Below are 21731 nucleotides of genomic sequence, written 5' to 3'. Positions count from 1 at the left end.
AATATTCAATGGTACATATTATATATTGAGTGATCAGGCATCCCATTTTACCCTGCCTAAAATAAAATATTAGACATACAGTTTTCCACCAATTTATGGGTGTTATACAGAACACTGTGCTACCTGTGTGGTTCAGCCCCAAATGTGATGAGTGTTACACTGACCCTGTATTTTGACATAGGTAAAGGTTTTATGCCTTTTTAACAGATCCCAATACTTGGAACCTAATCCTAAGTGTTCTGACTGAAGGGCAGCAAACAAGAAGACAGCCTTAAAATATACTATACCACTAGGGTTAGCTATATTATCTGACATCTCTGTAAAACACAAGTCAATTATCCTGCACATAAAACCTCTGAGTCCGTTACTGAAATAAGAATAAATCAATCTTTGTCTCCTTCTCCGGTTCTCTTAATTTTTTTCTTCTTGCTTAAAGAAAACTATGAGAAACATAAAACTTGCCATACTGGATCAAACCTGTAAGATTTCCAGGTTGACATCATGCCTCCAGATGTGATCAATATTTGATGGAGTGTTTTGTAAGGGCTCCAAAAGCTTTATGCCTTAATGACACAATGGCAGTAGCTCTTTAATTAACAGTGCAATCCTATACAGAAGTAAACCCTAGTGAATTAAATGAGGCTTACAAGCAGGTAAGTAAGTACAGGATTGCAGCTTAATACTCTTTTCTAATACACTAATTGCATTGTTCATAACCTTTCCTTTTTGGATAAATTATACCATGGCTGTTAGAAGTTTATCCCCTGCTGAATTAGTTGTTTGTGTCAGATTATGGCAGTGTAAGAGAAAAAAAACCCCAAAATAGTTAATTTATTAGATACTGTGATATCACCTGTAATTTTTTTAATGAAATGTAAAAGCAATGAGGAAATAACTTGTTCTGATGTTAAGAGAACTTTATAATTGACTGGTTTTGTAAGCATGCAATAAAATGATGCATGGTGGCAGCCCAAGAAGTCATCAGATAGTAAGCTGAAATTTTCTGCTCTGTTATAAAATTCTTCTCAAACCCTTAAATTTAGTATCCAGATCAAATATGGGTAAATTCTGCATTGTAGACTGAAGATTTCAGAATTCTGATAGAAGAGTTAACGTTCATTGGAGGTAGTGTAACACCAATCAAACAGCCGGAAAAGCTTCCCTTGTTGAAAATAACATGCAGTCATTGTCTGCTGCTAATTTTGTCTTGGTTTTATATTCTGCTTCTCTGGTCATAATGTTGTTGATATTTTTAATATCCAGAAAACTTGGATCAGGAGTAGCTTTTAACGCTTTAAGTTTTAAAGTACAATAGATTGTACTTCCTGTTTGTGCTTATAGACACTTGTGTTTTGCTTCATCCTCATGCAGGCCTGTAGCCAGAAAAAAAATTGGAAGGGGTTGTAACTTTTTTAAACAAATCATTAAGAGTAGCTCCATAACACAAAATAATTTAAATTCTGTGATTCATTTTATATTTTATATAGACTTTGTCAAATTCTGTTTCAGCTACATTTGTGCAAATAAAAGTCAAGAGCACAAGTGCTCACACAATATTTTACCATTTTTGGAGCTAAGACTGATTCAATCTTCAAATTTTTAGTTTTGACTTTTTGTCCCTGGTTCATTCTCTTACCTCTCTACATAGAGATAAAAGATAATTTAGATCTGAAAACTTGCAGGACCGTTGCCAGTGAGCATAGACCAATGTGGACAACTTTGGCCCTCTTGATGATGCTGATCAGATTCATATCATCCCTGACTGTTGCCTATACTCAATGTCATTAGGTGTAAACAGTGCTGAGCTGTATGGGCCACAAACCTGAGTCTGAAAGAAGCAGTTTCTTTTGTACTGTGATTTTTTTCCTGTTGTTGTAGTTGTTGTTATTCATAAGTTTGACCAGTGCAAATATTTGATCAACAAGCCATGAAGTAATCGGATGCTGATACTATGTTATAGAGTAGTAGAATACATATCTAATCCTTGATTTCTTCACTCTCTTGTAAGAAGTATTCCAGTACCCTAAAACAGTACATGGCATTAACTGATACTTTTTTCTCAAGCAATAGGTTTTATCAACCATGTCTATTCAAAATGGTTAAATAATATTACTGATGCTTTATTGATACTGAAATGTACTCGGTCAGGAGAAAGCCTTTGTGGTGAACCAAAGGAGGAAAGTTGTGTTCTCAGAATTCCTGCTTAATAGCAAACATCCCACCTTCTTGAGTCTTGTTTACCTGGAAATCACATTAATAAATAATCTCAATTGAACTCCAGTGCCAGCTATTTACCTTGCCCATGCTAGGTTAAATTTGGACTTCATCCCTGGTACCATTACACTCCCGGTGGCTCAATAGCTTAAACCCTTGTGCCGACAGGATTGCTGACTGACAGGTCAACAATTCGAATCCGGGGAGAGTGGGTGAGCTCCCTCTGTCAACTTGAGGACATGAGAGAAGCCTCCCACAAGGATGGTAAAAACAGCCAACATCCGGGTGTCCATTGGGCAACGTCCTTGCAGACAGCCAATTCTCTCACACCAGAAGCGACTTGCAATTTCTCAAATTGCTCCTGACACGAGAAAAAAACATTACATTTGCCATTGAAAACATGGGCTGCTCACCTTCTAAAGGTTTAATACACAGAAGATGTCCTGAATTCCCTCAGTGCTCCCTTGAGTGCTCAGTACTCCCTGCTTCACAATTGCCAATGTGAAGCAGGCAGTTCCTAGGTAAAAGAAAGCAGTTTTTTTTCTCTCTCACACACACACACACACAACACAACACAACACTTCTATTCAGCAGTATGCCATGCAATCGCACCCTGCTCAAGAAGGGAGAAACAGACAGCAGCTTATATAGCAGTTCCATGAAAAAGAGTATTACTGATTTAAAGGGGGGAAGATTTTCCCCCTATTTTGTAAAGTACCTCTCATTGCTCTTCCTACATGCATAATAAATAAAGTATTAATTCAGAACTGTATTTCCAAACTATCCTTAAGAAGAGCATAGCATTATTTGTAGCAGCTGTTTTTGTTCATGTATTTGGGCAAAATAGTAATATGTATATTATGCAAATGTGTGCTGTTCTACAGCATATTGCTGTTCTATCACATCACAATCATGTGATGGTGTTACCGTTCTAGGTGCCCCCAGTAGGCCTTGTTTTACAAAATGGAAAAACTTAATACCCTTCACATAGAGTAGGTTGTAAAGATGAAAACTGTATTTACTCAGTTCCATGGGGAGAAAACTATCTAAATTTAAAATGCCACCTTTCCTATCTTCAGTATGAAGGGCCAGCTAAATGCAGTTTGTAAATCCTTTATTCAAAAATATTTCCTATTTTCAGTGGGAAATTGAAACTATTTCCACTCACTTAAATGTACCAAAATGTGTGGTCCCTTTCCAACATACTGCTTTAGACTCCAATTGAGTACAGCCTCAATTTTTTGCACAATTTTCTTTTCTTGCAGGTGCCTCAACGAACGACGTCCATCTCACCTGCATTAGCTCGGAAGAACTCTCCTGGGAATGGGAATGCATTAGTTCCTCGGCCAGGATCACAGCCAATAAGAGCAAGGTAATGACAGCCAAGGAGGAAAAGAAATGAGTGTTCCTACTCCATCCAGCAATACAAGGAAAGTCAGAGTAATCCTTTCTGTGAAGTTTAGTCTAAGGTATAAAGTAAAGTTCAGAATATGGAATGTTGTATTTGGCTACTTCTTATTTGATTCATACCCGCAAAATCCTAGGCATAGGTAGGAAAGAGGGCAGTTGGATACTGGGGACAAGGAATTCCTGGGGGAAAGATTCATCATAAAGGAACAGAATCTCCTTCCCATTTCTATCTCTTTCACATCATCTTCCCTGTTATGAGGCAGGGAAGTAGAACTGAAATGAATCATTGGACATAATGCAGCAGGGAGACAGTGTCTCAGTGCTGGAGCACATGTTTTATACAGTGAAGACTCAGTCCCTGATATCTCCAGTTAAAAAGAAAAGGATCAGGCGACAAGTGATGGGCAAGACCACTTTCCTTCAGACACCCTTGAGAGACATGGCCAGTCAGAGTAGATAAAGGTGAGCTAAGTGCAATCTCATCTTCTTTAAGACAAACTCCCCTTTGTCTGTGTACAGTGATGCAGTTAGACTGATTAATTATAGGAGAGGGGACAATCAATAAAATAGAAAATGACTAAAGCTTGGTTAAGACCTTTGCAAGCAGGCTGGCAGTGACTAATACCCCTTGTTTAATACGTCCTATGCTCCCACTTTTCTCTATATAATGGCAAAAAACATTTTACCTAAAAGAATGTAAGGCCCAGGTTTCTGTCCTTTTCAATGGATTCATAATGAAAATGAAAATAATAAATTGTATTTGTTACCCACATCTCCTCACGGTGTTCTGGTGGTTCAACCTTTAGTTACCCGAGGGTCAATCAAACTTGAGTTTCGAAGAGTAAAGCTTTGATATGGCAGTTATATGGCCATTTCTTAAAAACTTAAAGCAGTAAGAAGGGTAAACAATTTTTTTCCACATGTTAAATTAAAATATTTTTTTCCAGTAAGAAAGGCAAGGGCCAACAAAGATGAGTTGGTGGGCCGCATGCAGCCCACGGACCACGGGTTGGACCACACAGTTTTAGACAAAGATGAGATAAAATTTGATGGCTTTAAATGCATCTGAATTGAAACTTGAAATCTCTTTAGTCTGTATTACAACAGTGTTATATATAAAGGGGGATCCCCCGGTGGTGTAGTGGGTTAAACCGCTGAGCTGCTGAACCTGCAGACCGAAAGGGGAGTGGACTGAGCTCCTGCTGTTAGCACCAGCTTCTGCCAACTTAGCAGTTTGAAAACATGCAAATGTGAGTAGATCAATAGGTACTGCTTCGGCAGGAAGGTAACAGCGCTCCATGCAGTCATGCCAGCCACATGACCTTGGAGGTGTCTACAGACAACGCTGGCTCTTCGGCTTAGAAATGGAGATGAGCACCAACCCCCAGAGTTGGACACGACTGGACTTAATGTCAGAGAAAAACCTTTACTTTTACCTTATATATAAAGGGATGGGAGTGTGTGGGCGTATTCCATTTTATCCTTGCAATAGCAGCTCCACAATGTGTTGAGTGCAAGTTTGGCAAAGGAATAGGATTGGATGTGATAAACTGCCTCCCAAAATCTGCACATTTAGCAGAAGGAAAGAATTGGGATCTGCACAGGTATAAATCAGGATTTTACAATAGCATCTGTAATATCTTCAGCCTTATTCTCACCTTCTGTTGAACACTCAAAAGTCATCAGAGTGACAAATGTCTCTATGCAGCAGGTGTCGCTGGATTTGACTTCTACGCATTTGCAAACTGTTTTGGATTTTAATCTCTAGAGCCCATGGGGAACCTGATGAAAAACAAAGTCGGTGTTTCAGTGTTGGACTTAAACCAGGGGGTGTGAATTGGTTGAGAGATGGGGTGACTGTGTGTGGCAGGCAGATGATGTATGTAATAAACCTTTTGAATTTTCATTGTATTGTTTTGAATCAACTGTGGAGAGGTAGAAATGATGTTCCCTCTGCCCAGTACTTCCCCCACCTGCTGCCACTTCGAGAGCCTGATTTATTTTAAGAATAGATGTTACAGCCTTTTTTTATAGCTGACATCTCTCACACACAGATGCATGCACTCACATTCACACATCTGATTCCGTCTGCTCATTCACTGATGTGGAAGGAAGGGAGTGCAGCAGTAGTTCTTCCAGCTCTGCTCTCATGCTGCTCTAATGAAGAGCCTAGCTGTTGTTTTAAATGCATACTGGAGCCAAGCAATTGTGGAGTGGAGAAACTGGAGAAATAACTTTCACCACAGCAGTATCTGTTCTGTTTCACTCTGTCTTGTTATCCCAGAAACAAGGAAACGGCTGTCATGTGTTCCATTCTCCCCTCTTTCATGACAGGCACAGGGCGCATGGAGCAGGACTGGCAGGGAATTTGCTTGTCCCCTACAATTAACCCAGATACTTTGTGCTGTGCCGGCTTTTCCAAATAACTGCGTATTTACTCCGATGTAATTCAGAGAACCATATCTGGAAGATGAGCTTGATGACTTTGATAACTTTGGCATCTCAGGAAATGTTGGCTATTGGCAGATTGTGGTCTCTGTATTATATATAAGACAGTTCTGTTTCCCTAAGACTGCAAAAGGTATTTGTGTAATCGGTCTGATTGCTATTGTGGTGGACTGTGCTGGGAACTGGCTAACTGAAATGATGATGGTGATGGTGATGATGGTGATCACCATCATCATCATCATCACCATCATTTAGATCAGTGATTCCCGACCTTTGGTCCTCCAGGTGTTTTGGGCTTTAACTTCCAGCAATCCCAGCCAGTTTGCCAACTCTTAGGAATTGTGGGAGCTGAAATCCAAACACCTGGAGGACCAAAGGTCAGGAACCACTGATTTAGATACTGGGAAGGCAACTTTCTCCCAATGATGAAGTGAAATTCGTGGTGGGATGAAGGAAATATTGAGGAAGAAGTGCCAACAAATACAAGCTCCTAGTGCTGTAGTTGTCCATTGGACTGTGTCACTTCTTCTGTTTGTGATAATTTGTTTGGATTATCCACAGATCAGAATGAAAGTTGCCACAGTCCCCTGCACTGCAGTACCTCTGACACTTGTTAAAACAGCCCATCTGGAAGTGCCTGTAGGCTTATAGCTACCTGAAGCTAAACCCAGCAGTTACTGCTTGATGCAGCTGCCAAGGCATAAAATATAATATGTGCAAAAGCAATATGTCTCATCAGGAGGGAGCTAGAATGAGAGGTATTGTGTTGCTGGCAAATGAGGTGTCAGCTATCAGCCTACTTGCAGCTTGAAACAGCTGAGATGTGAAACCGCGAACATCAGGGAATCGGAACTCAGCTGATGTAATCCATTGTCATATTTTCAGCTGCTGAAAAATAAATGTTTTGGGGCATAAAATAATTAGCTTGTGAGCCAATGGTATAGCTGGCCATCCATATCAACATATCAATGGATTCTATATCCATGGATTCAACCATCCATGGTCTGTAAATATTGCTCCTTCAAAAAAATACAAAAAGTAAACCTTACATTTGCCATTTTATACATGGACCACCATTTTATATAATAGTACTTGAGTATACACAAATTTTGGTATCCACAGAGGATCCTAGAAGCAAACCCCAGCTGCTATCAAGAGCTCAGTTTACAGTTCATGTTTTTTCATGTGTTTTGGTACCGGAAAACAAAATCAGCACATCTTCCTCCTTCCTTCCTCACAACACACTATTTGTACACAAAACATTGTTTGTTAGAATGTAAGTTTATCAAATGGTGTAAGTAAATTAAGGGAAAGCACAGAACTTATACCACTATTGTTTTGTTTGTTACTTTTGTTATGTGTTATAATAGGAAGGTAATATATTTAACAAACTGTTTCAGAACTTTAAAGACAAATTCATTCATATGTCTCTCACCAAATGTTGTCAAGGAGTTCATAGCAGAATTCTTAGAAACTTTCCAGGATGCCTTCAAAGATATCATTAGGTCATTAAACCAGTTGATATGAAATATGAAAACATTTCCCTTCCCCTTCAGGGTGTTTGTGGGAAGATCACAAAGTGGGTGAGGGCATGAGACCAAAGCTCATCACAACTCATTTACTTAGAGGGAAGCCATGGCCTCCTCTTACAAAAGTAGCAGAGCTTGGAAAAAAATATTTGTGGACCATAAACCCCAGAATCTTTCATTACAGGTCATGTTGGCTGGGGGACTGTGGGAAAAACAGTCCAAAACTTTTCCAAGTTCTGATAAGAAATAGGCTGTGACTTTGCTGTTGGCTTAGAGCTGCTTCAGGTACTCCTTCCATTAACAAATCATAAGTTTTCATATAAGGAGAGCCCATCACCACAAGTATGCCGTCAAGTCTGAAATGTGATCCCTTTATCAAACCTTGCACAAGCATCTGCAGATTTGAAGGACGAAGTGTGTAAAGCTGATAGTCAGTCAGATATGTGTGAGGGAAAGACTTGGCAACCAATTTGTTTCTCCATCCTACCCAGGAGCTTCCATAAAAACATATGGAGAGTGACAAGCCCTTCTTTCTCCTTTCCAGTAATCCTGACCTACGGAGAACAGAGCCCATAATAGAAAACCCATTACAGAGGACAAGCAGTGGCAGCTCTTCCAGTTCAAGCACCCCCAGTTCACAGCCCAGTTCGCAAGCAGGCTCACAACCTGGGTCCCAAGCTGGTTCTAGTGAACGTAACCGAGCCAGAGGTGAGGAACTTTTCTCTTCCTCTTTCTCTCCTTTGTTCTTTCTTTCTGCAAAGTTAAAAACCTCTGCTCATTGCACTGAAACTTGGCTTTTAGTTGTTTTGTTCCTACCTTGAAAATGTTTCTGTTTCTCTGGAGAGCTAGACCTTTTGCAGGAAGGGTCAGAAGCTTTTGGGTCCAGTGACCCATCTTCCTTCCCATTATTTATAGTGTCCCTATCTTTTGAGATCCATATCCATAAAGACTAGAGGACTGCTGTGGAAGGGGAAATTTATAGGGTGAACTGAAACAGATGGGGGAGAGAATGGGCTAATCTGAATAGGAGCTTTTCATGTTTGTCTTGTATTTCTTTTTGTTGTGACCTCTGAGGGCAGGAAAGTCTTTAATCCCTTTTGTGCCTGCTCTGCTCTTTGCTCAGGAAATACCAAGCCTGAAGGATCACCCATACTCCCTCATGAGCCAGCTAAGATAAAGCAGGAGGACAGCAAAGACATGACACGACCAAGCCGACCTGCTGTGAGTCTTAAACGTGTTCTGCAAAAACTGGTAACATAAATTAATTGAGTTTTCCTTTGGGTGACAACCTCACCAAAACCTTGGGAATCAAGTAAAAAAAAAAGCCAAATATACTTCCCTACCTATCTTGCCATTCATACTTGCATGTAGAAATATGCTTCAAATGACATGAAAGCTTTAGAGATGTTTTGGATTGAGGTTGCCCTTGCCAAGTAAAGACCTTTAGCCCAGGAATTCTTGAAAACACGATTTCTATAAATGACTGAGATCTTAAGTTGTTTGCTGAATCTCCTTAGTGGTAGTTGTAGTAGGTGTCCTCAAGTTACCTTCTCATCTTATTATGTTCCCATTCATTTCATAGGGTTTTCTTAGTCAATGAATATATAGATGTGATTGTTCTTATCTTTCTCTAAAATATATCCTACATCACTTGGTATTCTCTGATTTTCTGCCTTCCAAGTACTAAACACAATTGATTATGATTAGCTTCTGAGATCAGAGCAGATTTGGTCTCTCCAGGGTATTTAGGGTGTGAATCCAATGAGTATACTTATTTTATTTATTTACAGTATTTGTATTCTGCCCATCTCACCCCGAAAGGGACTCAGGGTAAATCACAGAACATCCATATGCAACAAACATTCAATGCCGTTTTATACACAGACAAGACAAGACAATTGTACATACAGTAGAGGCTTGGCTAATTATATTTAACTAAGTCATGGAAATAAAAGTGGGGAGAAGCTAGTTGACTGACTTATTTATTTCATCATGATCCCCTTGTGGATATCAATCCATTTTTCAGGTGTATTTATGGAATATAATATTAAAGTACAATTAATTTAGAATTCCAAAGTAAACCCTTCACCTGATACTAAGGAATATTGCCAAGCTCAATTGGGCAGATAGCTAAATGGTGTTTTCAAATCACCACACAAGTAGACAAAAGCAAATGTTCATGCTGATGCGTTCAGTTTCTAAGCCAGATAACTATGAATGAAATACAGGTATGCAAATACCAGGAAAATGGTACTTAGAACTTTGTAGGCAACACCAAAGTGGCTGCAATATAGAAAGAACTCTACATTTAATCAATATCTTATTGCTGATAAATCACAATAGTCAAGGCAAATGTCATCACAATATCTTTCCAGTTCATCTAGGATGATGGTCAAGGTAGCTGCTTCTGCATATGACTTTCATAATTTAGGATTTAGCCGAGTTTAAACAATCCTTATTTTTATTAGAAGGTTTATGACAGCACGCACCAACCACATCTACTGTCTGTCCCAGTTTGATTTTGTGCTTCACATTTCGTATTGCTTTACTAGCATAAGTTTCAGAAGAAGTTTCCAATGAACCTCTTTTGAATATGTATTTGCTGTTTTGTTGATGTTTTTTATTCCTTTACACTTCACAGCACTAGGTTAATAATTTTGATTTTATTTTTAACCTGCTTCCCTTCCCTCTGGCATTTTCCTGTCCTGATCTGTTTCCTCTGATGCTGATTAATCTTCCCTTACTCCCAGAGCTATAAGAAAGCAATAGATTAGGTTAGTGATGTATTTTCTCAGTTGGTCATGCCTTTGCAAAGGCAACTAGTTAGTACTAACATCAAACCATACCTTTTGGGCTGCTGATATCCAGAATGGTGATTCTGCAATCATAATTCCAGACAGAGGAATGTGCATAGGTTCTGTGAATCTCTCTATGAAAAAAAAGGCATAGTGGAGATGTTAAAACATTTAATTGATATTTGATTCCATAAAACCCACTGGCCATTGCTCATACTGATTACAATTAGCTCACCGGAGGGATATTTCAGTGCAAAGTGAAACTTGTGAGTGCAGGTAAAGGAGAAAATGTCTGGGATTATGGAGAAAATAATTGTATGCTGGCAATAAGAACCAAATTGAGCTCAATTTTTCAGGTGCAAAACACAAATGTGCATGATGTAGCAAAGTCTAATTGCAATGGCTCTGCCTCTCTACAGCATGCCTGCTTGAAACATAACTCCATCAGAGCTTCATCAAAATTGTCTTTCCCAGATTTGGATTTTGGAACATAAAGACTTGTGTATAGCCAGAACCCAGCTCTAGTCCCCACCCAGGTTTCTAGGCTACAACTTCACAAATGATTTTGATGTGTTGGCCAGAACAAATATTACTTGCTGGTGTGTTTAATATCACCTCAACTGCTCCCCTTTAAACAGGAAAAGCTGCAATAATAGGGGAAAACAGGATAAAGATGTGGAGGAGTCCATTCCAAATAGTCATCCCACTTTTTACCAGTCTTTCCTTCTGTATGGTTTCAGATGTGTGCTCTCTTGAGACAAAACTACAGAGCTAGTGTTATTCATTGATGCCATATCCTTAATTTCACAATACTCTTATAGGTTCTAGCACAGTGGTTCTAAACCTGTGGGTCCCCAGGTGTTTTGGCCTATGACTCCCAGAAATCCCAGTCAGTTTACCATCTGTTAGGATTTCTGAGAGTTGAAGGCCAAAACATCTGGTGACCCACAGGTTGAAAACCTCTGCTCTAGCAGTTTACAGAATTGCATTAGTATCCAGCAGTGTTGATGTAAAGTAAGTAGCAAGTCACGGGACTCTCTTTTCTAACTGGATTACACTCCATATAAAAGTTTCATTTTCATATAGCTCTGTCTGATTACCCTGAAGATGGTTGATTTCTAGTCCTATCACTTTTACTGGTGAGCTGTGCAAGTTTCAGAAGAGATGTACCTCTTAGGCTTTTATTATATTCTTAAAATTCTAGATGTATTTTTCAAAAGTGGCTTGTGATTTTAAGAGTGGTCACACTGCAATTGCATATAAGACATAGAACCAACTAGATGTGACAGAAGAGCTGTGTGTGTGTGTCCAATGTACCCATATAGCAGATGTCTGCTGTTCATAAGGAGAGGAGCAGAGCTTGGGAATTTTATTTTGGGCTCCAACTCCTAAAGTTCTCCAGATGGCAAGCCCAGTGTCCATGCTGTCTGGCACATTCCATGAGTTACAGTTCTAAAAAATAGCAGTGTTGAGTTCTGGAAAGGGATATGTAGCCAAGGGCAATGAAACTTCCCTCTTTTTCTTCCTTAGTTCACTATACTTTGGAAAGCACCTTCCTCCTAGTCAGAAATGAGAGTCTACCAGTAAGAATTTTGCCTAAAGCTACAGAGAATATAATACAAGAGAAGAATATATTAGATTCTGCTTACGTTTACCACACTTTCCTTCTGGGTATACAGTATGTCCCAATTCCGTTTTGTATGGCCAAAAGTGCAAAATCTATATTTCCTCTTGAAGCTTTCAGGTGACTAGATTATATTTGCATTAATTCAGCTGCCATGTATAGTAATGGCATCCTTATCAGTAACTACAGTTATGAGCCAAATATTTATTTTCACTATTTTATAAGTTATGTTGAGATATTTTAATTTTGTTTAACTTCAACATGAGAATGCAGAAAGAGTTACAACAATACATAATGTTTTATTTCTACTTGACAATTGGTTTTAATCCGCTCTGTTTCCCCCACCCTGAGTATGGCTCCAAAACACTATAGCTGTACAGAGTTCTTATTTTTAACGAGAAGATACTTTCAACAGTCATGACATGACAACAACTGTGATGTGTAGCAAGTGTGGACAATTACATGGAGATAGGAGGCAACATTCACCCACAGGGATCATGTAATAGCATTTGGTTGCATTGCAAGTTGCACAATTTTTTCTGACTTTCATCTGGTGGTCTATTTTGTTTTGTTTTGTTTTGTGGGTGTTTGAAGGTTTGAGTGGGTAATCTAAATAATTGGATGGGTTTAGCTAGTTTTTTGCTGAAAACCCTCCAAAAATTGACACAATTTTATATATATACATATATTTATATATTCACAAACACACACACACACACACCAAGCACTTTGAGGGTTACCAAGGAGTCATTAGAAAACATAACATGGAAAACCATGGTCACAGCCAGCCTACAGACCATACTTTCCCCATCCCAATATACAGGGTAATTTATTTTTAAAATAAAAGAGCTATCCTTATTAGCTAAAGTTGTAGCTGTGCCTTTGGAAAACCTATGTAGTGATAGGATTCCCATAAAAGGACCATAAATCTCTCACTTTCATCTCTCTGATCTCCCTTGGCAAACTTATCATTATGCTGTAGTTCATCGCTACAGTGGCCTTTTCTCAATTTCTTATAGCATACTTGTCAAAAAGGCCTCTAGAGATGAACCACAAAGCTGTTCAGTATCAGTAGAAAAGAAATCTCAATTTTCACAAACTGTAGCTTCTATATTGTATGCCTAGGTATAGTATGTTCACATCTAACCTACACTAGCTGAGCCATATACCACCACCACCTCTAACTTACCGAATAACTTCTAAACCTCCTGCATGGCTATTTCCTGCTTTGTGAGGAGCCAGATGGTCACAGATACATCTGGCTCGATGGATTTCAACACTAATGTCATCAGTTTGTGTTTGGCTACAAGAAAAGACTTCTGTGGTCAAATCAGTACCCCATGAAGCAGGGAATGGCCATGGAGTCAAGAAGACTTCAGAGGCTCTTTCAGTATTTTGGCTGGTTGGGTGCTGTAGAAAAAAGAAGATAATACGAACTCCCACAGTGCCCAAAAGTCATTGTAAGGGAAATGTGTGTGAGTCCATAACAGGCAATATAGATCTGATTAATTGAACACATTTTTTTCAGTAAGATGTTCTCCAGCAACATACAGAGGGTTATGTGTCTCCTAGCATAATGCTAGTAACCTGTTGGTAACCTCTGTTTTGTGTGCCATTTGGTATAGTATTTGGTATGAGTCAAACCATATGTTCCAAGTGGCCTGTCAGGGAGCCTTCTCTTCCTGGTCTGGTTACACAGGGCAGAGAAAAGGAAGATGTTATTTTAAAGAAGTCAGACAGCAGGAATCTTTCTTTCTCTGACATGCCATTTTGACTTTCTGAAGAGTATACCGATAAGAAGAGAACATCACTTCCTTATGCAGTCCAGTCTGGATTTCTGAGCTGGTCTGAAAATTTTGAAGGAGCATGAGTTGGAAAGGAGAATACACTCTTCCCGGAGTTTTTCTCTCCTTCTGTTGTTCCAATCTGTACATCATCCCCTCTTTCTAATTATTTCTAGAGGCTTGGAAGTGAAATCTGACAGCTAGTGGAGGGCACCTTATATTTTTCTAGAATGTGAGAGATAAGATTAAGCCTTGTATTCAGAAAATGTGGAACAGCAGATCAAAAATTGTCTGCACCTGGAAGTTGTCCAGTCCAGCCTTTTTCCTGGCATCCTCCATTTCTAATGATATGTAGAGTATACAGCCTCACTTACAATCTGCAGTTCTAGTATCTTTGCAGGCTATTCTATAATACAGCTCTGGGGATTTAAAATCAGCATTTATCTTACTACTGTGAATAATGATGATTGTTCCCATGTGCCATCAGAAAACCAAGAAGCTTAACGAATAGATATTCAAGCCCATTTGGAGTCTTTCTCTTTTCCTTGCTCTGATAATTGGTCTTTGTGATTTAAAGTGTCCTTTCTATATTCTGATCATAAAGAGCTTTTGAAATATGATTAGGAATGAATAGATCAGTTTTTATAATTTTCAATCTAGGAATATTAGGAAGGTAGCCGATTTAAAAGAGGTGCAATGTACTGCTTTGGAAAGAATCCAGGCAGAATGAATCAGTCCCTAATTATTGAAATTTGGAGTGTATATTATAAATGTCTTTGTGCCGTCTGAATCTTAATTGGGCATTCTTATCATTTTAGGGGCCAAACAACTCCCAGGCAATTAAAACCAAAGGAATTGATTTGGCAGTCATCAAAATATTTTCTTGGATTTGGCTAATCGCGAAGTTTGTTGGTTCTGGAATCAACACTCATAAACCCCACATTCTCATTTCAAATAGCAACAAGGTCACATTCTAATTTTTTTTTAATTTGAAGGGTAGAAGCAAGACTTTTAGATACTTATCCATAATTATGATTCTTGATCAGCCTGAAATGTTTGAATTAGATCAGAACCTTTTTCCAACAGCTTTTTAGTGTTGAAGCTTGTTCATGGAAGAAAGAAAACACTATGCCCATCAAAAATAAATTCCCTAATAAAAATATTTAAAAGCTGAGAGTAGTAAAAGAATGCAGAGCAAGCTTGAAACAAGCACTTCATTGGATATTTTGCTGCTGAAACCTTACAAAAATGTTGTTGTTTTTCTCATTTCCTCTCAACAACAGAATTATGTTCTGGAGCTTTTCTGATTGATATTTACGGCTCAGTGATAGTATTCATATGCAGGGAGATGTATAGGTTCAGTTCTTCAAACAAATGCCTTATTTTCTCTTGGTAGCCAGCCATGCATTACTGAACATTTTATTTATTTGTCTGTTTATTTTAAAAAAAACATTAATTATGTAATTAGAAGCATTTTACAGTTCTTTAATTCAATACCATTTTGGGGATCCATCTATCCCAAAAGTATTTTAATTTAGCAAATACTGTACATTTACACTTACTGTAGAGGCAAAAGCAACTCGGGGAAATCTTCTCTCTTTTCTTGGATTTGCACCTTGAGGTCTGATCTAGGTGCATCATCAGCCCACCTTTTGGCCCTGTCTCCCATGTATAGAGAATGTAAATTCAGACTCCAGAAGCCATGCGTTGACTGCCTCAATCCCTAATCTTTGATCATGCCTTTTCTTACTTAACATAATCAGGTTGAGATGGCACCAAGACAGTTGAGAAGGGATTGCATAGCATGGTACCATCTGTTTTGCTAGTAATGATAGTGGGGAAATTGCATTCCGGACACACTATGTGGAGACAATGAACCGGTAATTGTAATCTTACTCTACACAACAAAATAGCCATGTTCTTGATAAGTAAAATATCTTCAGAAAAGGGTTATTGTCACTGAAATGATTGTTTTGCATAAAATGGTAGTAGGTAGAGACTTAGAAATGTGATTGAATCTGTGCAGAATTAGCGCAGAATTATCTTGGACCTCTTTTCATTTCAATATCATTATTATTACCTGTTGTCAGACTACCCAAGCTACATTACGTACAAAGTCCAATTCTTTGTTGTGGCAAAGCATTGCTACAGCCCCAAGCACTAAATCAGCAGGTGCATCAACTACATTTTTAGTTGCTCTATTTGCAAGATGTCATTTCAAATCCGTAAACTTGCAGGTTAAGAGCAAGTTACTCTTTGAGGCTTTTGCAATTCTGAAATGATGCAGTAGAATGTGTGAGCATAAATCATTTTGATGAGAAATAGTAACTTTAGTTTTTGGAATGTGTAAGGTTTCTTACAATCCATTCAGGTCTCATTTTATTTATTTCGTGTCAAAAGCACTGCATAATAAATAAGTTTTAAAGTGATAAAATAAAGGAATCACAAACAGCTAAATAGTTTTGGACCAAAAGCAGGCAACAGCAATCGCATTGTCCATAGCTTTTTTTTTATTCAGGTCTCATAAGGATTTTAATATTAAGATGTTGATATATGTATGTACATTCATTTGGTTTACTGATCAGTTAAGGTCAGGGAATGAATCTGTTGAAAAAATCTTAAATTAATTGACTATTTAATATTTAATCAATATCTCCAGGATCAAAATACTTTTTCTAGGTTCGGCCCTATCATTTAAGAAAAAAAATACATGCAACAAAGACAAAAAAGTATGAACTAAATTGAAAAATGCAACTAACTTTTACAATCTACAAAGAATTATTTATTTATTTATTTATTTACAACATTTATATCCCGCCCTTCTCACCCGAAGGGACTCAGGGCGGCGTACAAATTGGCAACAATTCAATGCCTACACATAATTAAAACAGCAATGAAAATCCAATAAAACAATTAAAACAATATAAAAATATAAAACATATGATTAAAATCCATTCCTCCAAAATCCTCGTGCTGTAACCGTAAATCAGTCCGGGGTCATCTTTACCATTTAATCTTCGAAAGCCTGGGCACATAGCCATGTTTTCAGGGCTTTTCTAAAACTCAGAAGGGTTGAGGCGTGTCGTATTTCTCTGGGGAGGGTGTTTCACAGCCGGGGAGCCACCACCGAGAAGGCCCTGTCTCTCGTCCCCACCAGCCGTGCCTGTGAGGCAGGCGGGACCGAGAGCAGGGCCTCACCAGATGACCTTAGGGATCTTCCTGGCTCATAGGAGGAGATACGTTCAGACAAGTACATTGGGCCAGAACCATTTAGGGCTTTATAGGTCAAGACCAGCACTTTGAATTGCGGGGTTACTTGCATCGCTACAAGGCCCACTACTGGATCTTGTAACGACCACTTCTTCTTCCCCAATGGTAAATTGGGGAAATTACAGGGTGCAACAATGAGAGAATATGGCCATAAGAACAAAAAAACTAATGTAAAAATTAGATTTTCTATGAGTTTCTTTCTCCCTAACTCTGACTGAATGTATGGATGGCTTCCATAGTCACTAATATAGGGAGAAATGGTAAGACTGACAATTGCAATTGCTCTCTTTTTCATGTTCATGCCTTGTGCAAACTATTCTTCTAACTCATTCTAACAAGAGCTCTCATGCTTTTTGTTCTTTGCCTTTCTGCTTCCCCTGCATTGCTATAAAAGCATGTAAGATTACAAGAAATCTATTTCTTTTTCTTGGTGTTTTCGGTGCCCTTTGTCTTGAAAGAACACTGTCAGTCTATAAATATGAAGTCCAAGGTTTCATCAGTGCCATAGTAAACTGAAATCTCTGTGTGATCGTGATGGTTTTCATTTTGTGTTCCTTAGTCTTTTCCTTCTACCATTGCCATCTGTTACATATCTATGTTTTTGTAGTTAATGGGTTTCCCTCTACAGAGCATGTGAAAATTCACACAAGTCTTGGCAATTTTATCCATAATCTGTAGCCAGAATGGGGAACCTACAGCTGTTCATATGTTTTAGGTGTCAGGTCTCATAAGCTGTAGCAAGCATAGCTGATGGTAAAGGAGCATGGGAGTTATAGCCCAACATATTTGGAGGGCCAAAAGTTCCCCACTATTTCTCTTTGCCTACTGGAGCTGATATGCCATTTGATCTTTTCCAGTAACCAATATTTTATCTGATATAGTTTCTCACAACTTGTGCACATATTATATAAAAATTTAAAACCATTGGTTGTCATATCTCCGGAGCAGAGGTGGGTGTCATTCGACCTATGCTGTCATGCACCCCTTCTTTTTTTATAGTCTTCAAAACATCTGCTAAAGCTCTTTGATACTGTGCCAATGGACTATATATATATATATATATATATATATATATATATATATATAGTCCATTGGCACTATTTATATATATATAAAATCTTTATAGGTGTATCTCCCCAAAATTTTAAAACAAGGGGAATGCACATTTCTGATACAACATGTTTCCAGGCATATTTGTCCTCTTGGACATGAATCTTCTTGTAACTAAGGCACTCCCCTTGTTTTGAAAGGGAAGGAGCACTTGCAAGGATCATCTTACTTCTTCCACTGTTACTACCATGCCCATTATTGTCCACCTCTGCCATAAAGTCTGCACCGGCTTTAGCTATTTCTCTATAAACAATAAACCTTTCAGAGATAACTGCCTCTGGAACTCTATAGAGATAGGTGGTAAAAATCTGGGATAATATGTACACAGGAGCTGCACAGGAATAAAATGCATACAAGTCTTTTGTGACTTTCCCTTTTCTAGCCAGATGTTGCTGATATTTTTGCTGCTGCAGATGATTTAAGTGCTTTCCTTACTTTTTTATGGCATCTGTTGAACCTCTGAGAATCCTGAAAATTACACCTTAGGGTTTATTTGTTTTTAAGAGAAAAGTTTCAGCCAACTATTATAATTTGAAGGTGTGGGCAGTCTTAAACATATATACCCAGAGTCTGGTTGAAAGGGAGCATACAAGATCCGAGTAAGTCAGACTTTGAAACACTTCTTCTTCATGATTGCTCAAGTCTTCTTTTTTCTGCTTTCCTAACTTTGTATGCATTGTAACCCCAATTTCCCCTCATTACTGCTGTGTCATTCTGTTCCTTCAGGAAATGAAAAGCCAATCTAGATACAATATTATTAAACTGACACTTGCTTGGCTGGGAGTTCTTTGAGAAAGTAAACAAAGGAGAGCCAATCAAACCTGAGACCATAGCATACAGCGCAGATGTATTTGTCAATATAAGCCATACACCACTGTCCTCTCCACAGAGAACTCCCATAGTGTCAACTAGATGAAAAGGTTTAAACCAAATGGAATGGTAGTGGGATCCAAAACTTACTGTGAGCCTGAATCAATTGAGAAGGGTGGGATCCATGCCTGCTGTGTTAATAAAAAAATGCAAAGAATCCAGTAACAAGTTACTTAAGGATTAAAGACATGAAGAGCAGTGTATTTGCTGTACCCACCCCCAATCTATACTTGACAAACGCTATGTCCTAACCTCAAATCTGCAACAAATACATATGCAATTTTGTGTTGAATTTTCATAATTCTAATCTCTTAATAGTTCAGTCTAGGATTAAGGTACAATATATTGTAATAAGTACCCTACAAAAAACACTTTATTTACCAGTTTACTATGACGATGACTGAACTCCATGTTTTTAACACATACAACTGTGTTGTATCTATACCTGAAAGACTACAAACAGTTATATACACACAGCTGGCTGTTGAGTTTTTTGACGAGTGCAAAGCCTTTGTTTGTTTGTTTTTTCGATGAATGCTATATGCTGTGTTGTCGTATATTGTTCTATGTTATAAGGAATAATATCGTTGGATTATTTTTGGTTGCTTGTGCTGCCTAGCATAGCTTTCAGTCAACTGTGCCTTGTGTTTTCCCCTGATACATTTCAGTTGAAAATCATGCTGTGTTCCATGTTTTTCCTCCCTTTACAGGATCTTACTGCCTTAGCAAAAGAACTGAGAGAGCTGCGTATTGAGGAAACTAACCGGCCTTTGAAGAAAGTTACCGATTACTCCTCCTCAAGTGAGGAATCTGAAAGCAGCGAAGAGGAGGAGGAGGATGGGGAGAGTGAGACGCAGGATGGGACTGTGCCTGTCAGTGACATTCCAAGGCTTATGTAAGGCATATTTCCGTGAAGCTAAATCTGTAATAATTACACTGTGCATTTGTAGCAAGGGGTGGAATGACAGGCCTTTGTGTGAAATTTGGCTGCCTCAGAAAACAACTCCCTCCAGTTTGATCCCTCCACATGGTGCTAAAATTGCTCATTCCCTACCATCACATTGTTCCATTGCCTTTTTCTTTACTCCTCTCTACTTCAACTGGCAAAGATAGGATAGGCAATGTGCAATGTCCCATTCTGTCCCATATGTATTCTGTCCCCTTTCTGTATTAACCTGAATGTTTCCTTTCTTTAAAAGCTGTATGGAAATTTGCTTTGTTTTTATGTACATGTTTTAAAGCCAATGTCTGAGCACTAAACAATAGAAATTTCACACATTTTGGTACCTTCTTCTGAACTGAGATTTGGAAGAGTACAAAACTGAAGAACAGCCTTTTATTAGTCCAGGAAGTCAGCTTCAGCTTGGTTAGCTTTAAATTACAGACAAAATGCTTAAACATCCCTATTTATAGCATGGGGTAAATGGTCCATGACGTTACTGGAAAGACCCAGGGATGCTATTAACAAATCCATGCTGCAGGTTGGATACATTTAACTGCAACTTCTTTTGTTACTTGGGAAAGCACAGTGGATCAGACCAAAGATCCCTCATTTCTAGCATTCCTTGGGCAATCTGATGTCCAGTCTGGGAAGGTCCATGACCAGGTTATGGGCACAATAGTACCCTCCCACTTGTGTTTTTCAGCAACCTGATATGCATCGGTTCCCCCCAGTGAAAGGGTATCAGAGAATAACACAAGGAAGATTAACACAATCAGAGTTCACACAGTCATAGGACTTGAAGATGACAAACTGTGCACTTGTGCCTCAAGGCAGGACCCTTCATTTGCTTTGAGCATTTACATTGTTTATGTTATTTCTGGGAAATATAGAAAACAAGATTCAGCAATTCTGCATTTAGGAGTTCTGTAGGGAGGCATCTTACTGATCCATATTAGTCAGAGCAATGCAGCAACATAATGCAATACTCCATATCCAAAGGTTCCTGTGCAGCAAGTGACTGTATTACTTTGTTGTTGGAGGAAAACCCTCCTGACCCCAATAATGACTATTAATCCGGGGCCCAGGATCAACTGGACACCTCTAGATGTCTACATCCCAGCAGAAGGTCACTGTCAAAGGTCCCCTGAACTTAATACTTCTTCTCTCTACCAGTGATGGCAATTGCAGTGTACTAGAGGAGTCCCATGAAAGTTGTCTTGACTTGACATATCAGCACAAACACTTTGGGCCAGCACTGCAGAATAACAAATATGGGTTTGCAACAGGGAACTGCAAGCCTGTCAGTGACTGCAACCACCTCTCTCTGTCAATTGTACCTGTGTGATCCATGTTGGATCCCAACCCTTTTTGTCGCATTCATTATAGTATACAGCTAAAGATATTAGGACAGTGGTTCTCAACCTGTGGGTCCCCAGGTGTTTTGGCCTACAACTCCCAGAAATCCCAGCCAGTTTACCAGCTGTTAGGATTTCTGGGAGTTGAAGGCCAAAATATCTGGGAACCTACAGGTTGAGAACCACTGTATTAGGACTATCTTAACTCCATATGTGAAACTAGCCACTTTGAGTCTCCTTTTTGGAGAGAAAAAGGAGAGTATAAATAAACATCATCATCTCTGACAGCTAAGAACCTCAGTGAGATTTCGGGTACTTCAGCAACCAAGGCCATGACTATTCTTGCATCCAACTGTCACAACTGAGCATGAAATTCACT

At 38.8% G+C, this 21731-nt stretch overlaps 1 protein-coding gene across 7 annotated transcripts in view; it reads left to right on the top strand.

The window, feature by feature from the left end:
* Positions 1 to 21731, top strand: part of tnik (TRAF2 and NCK interacting kinase) — a 328667-nt gene that overhangs the window by 272748 nt on the left and 34188 nt on the right. For all 7 annotated transcript variants that reach the window (XM_016992005.2, XM_062977521.1, XM_008106033.3 and 4 more), the window contains 4 exons: positions 3480 to 3586; positions 8146 to 8309; positions 8725 to 8822; positions 19765 to 19949. In XM_016992005.2, coding sequence (XP_016847494.1) covers positions 3480 to 3586; positions 8146 to 8309; positions 8725 to 8822; positions 19765 to 19949 — 554 coding nt within the window. The remainder of the gene's footprint in view (positions 1 to 3479; positions 3587 to 8145; positions 8310 to 8724; positions 8823 to 19764; positions 19950 to 21731) is intronic.

Source organism: Anolis carolinensis, chromosome 3 (genome assembly GCF_035594765.1).
Source record: "Anolis carolinensis isolate JA03-04 chromosome 3, rAnoCar3.1.pri, whole genome shotgun sequence".
NCBI lineage: Eukaryota > Metazoa > Chordata > Lepidosauria > Squamata > Dactyloidae > Anolis > Anolis carolinensis.
This window is presented reverse-complemented; position numbering and strand designations above follow the sequence as displayed.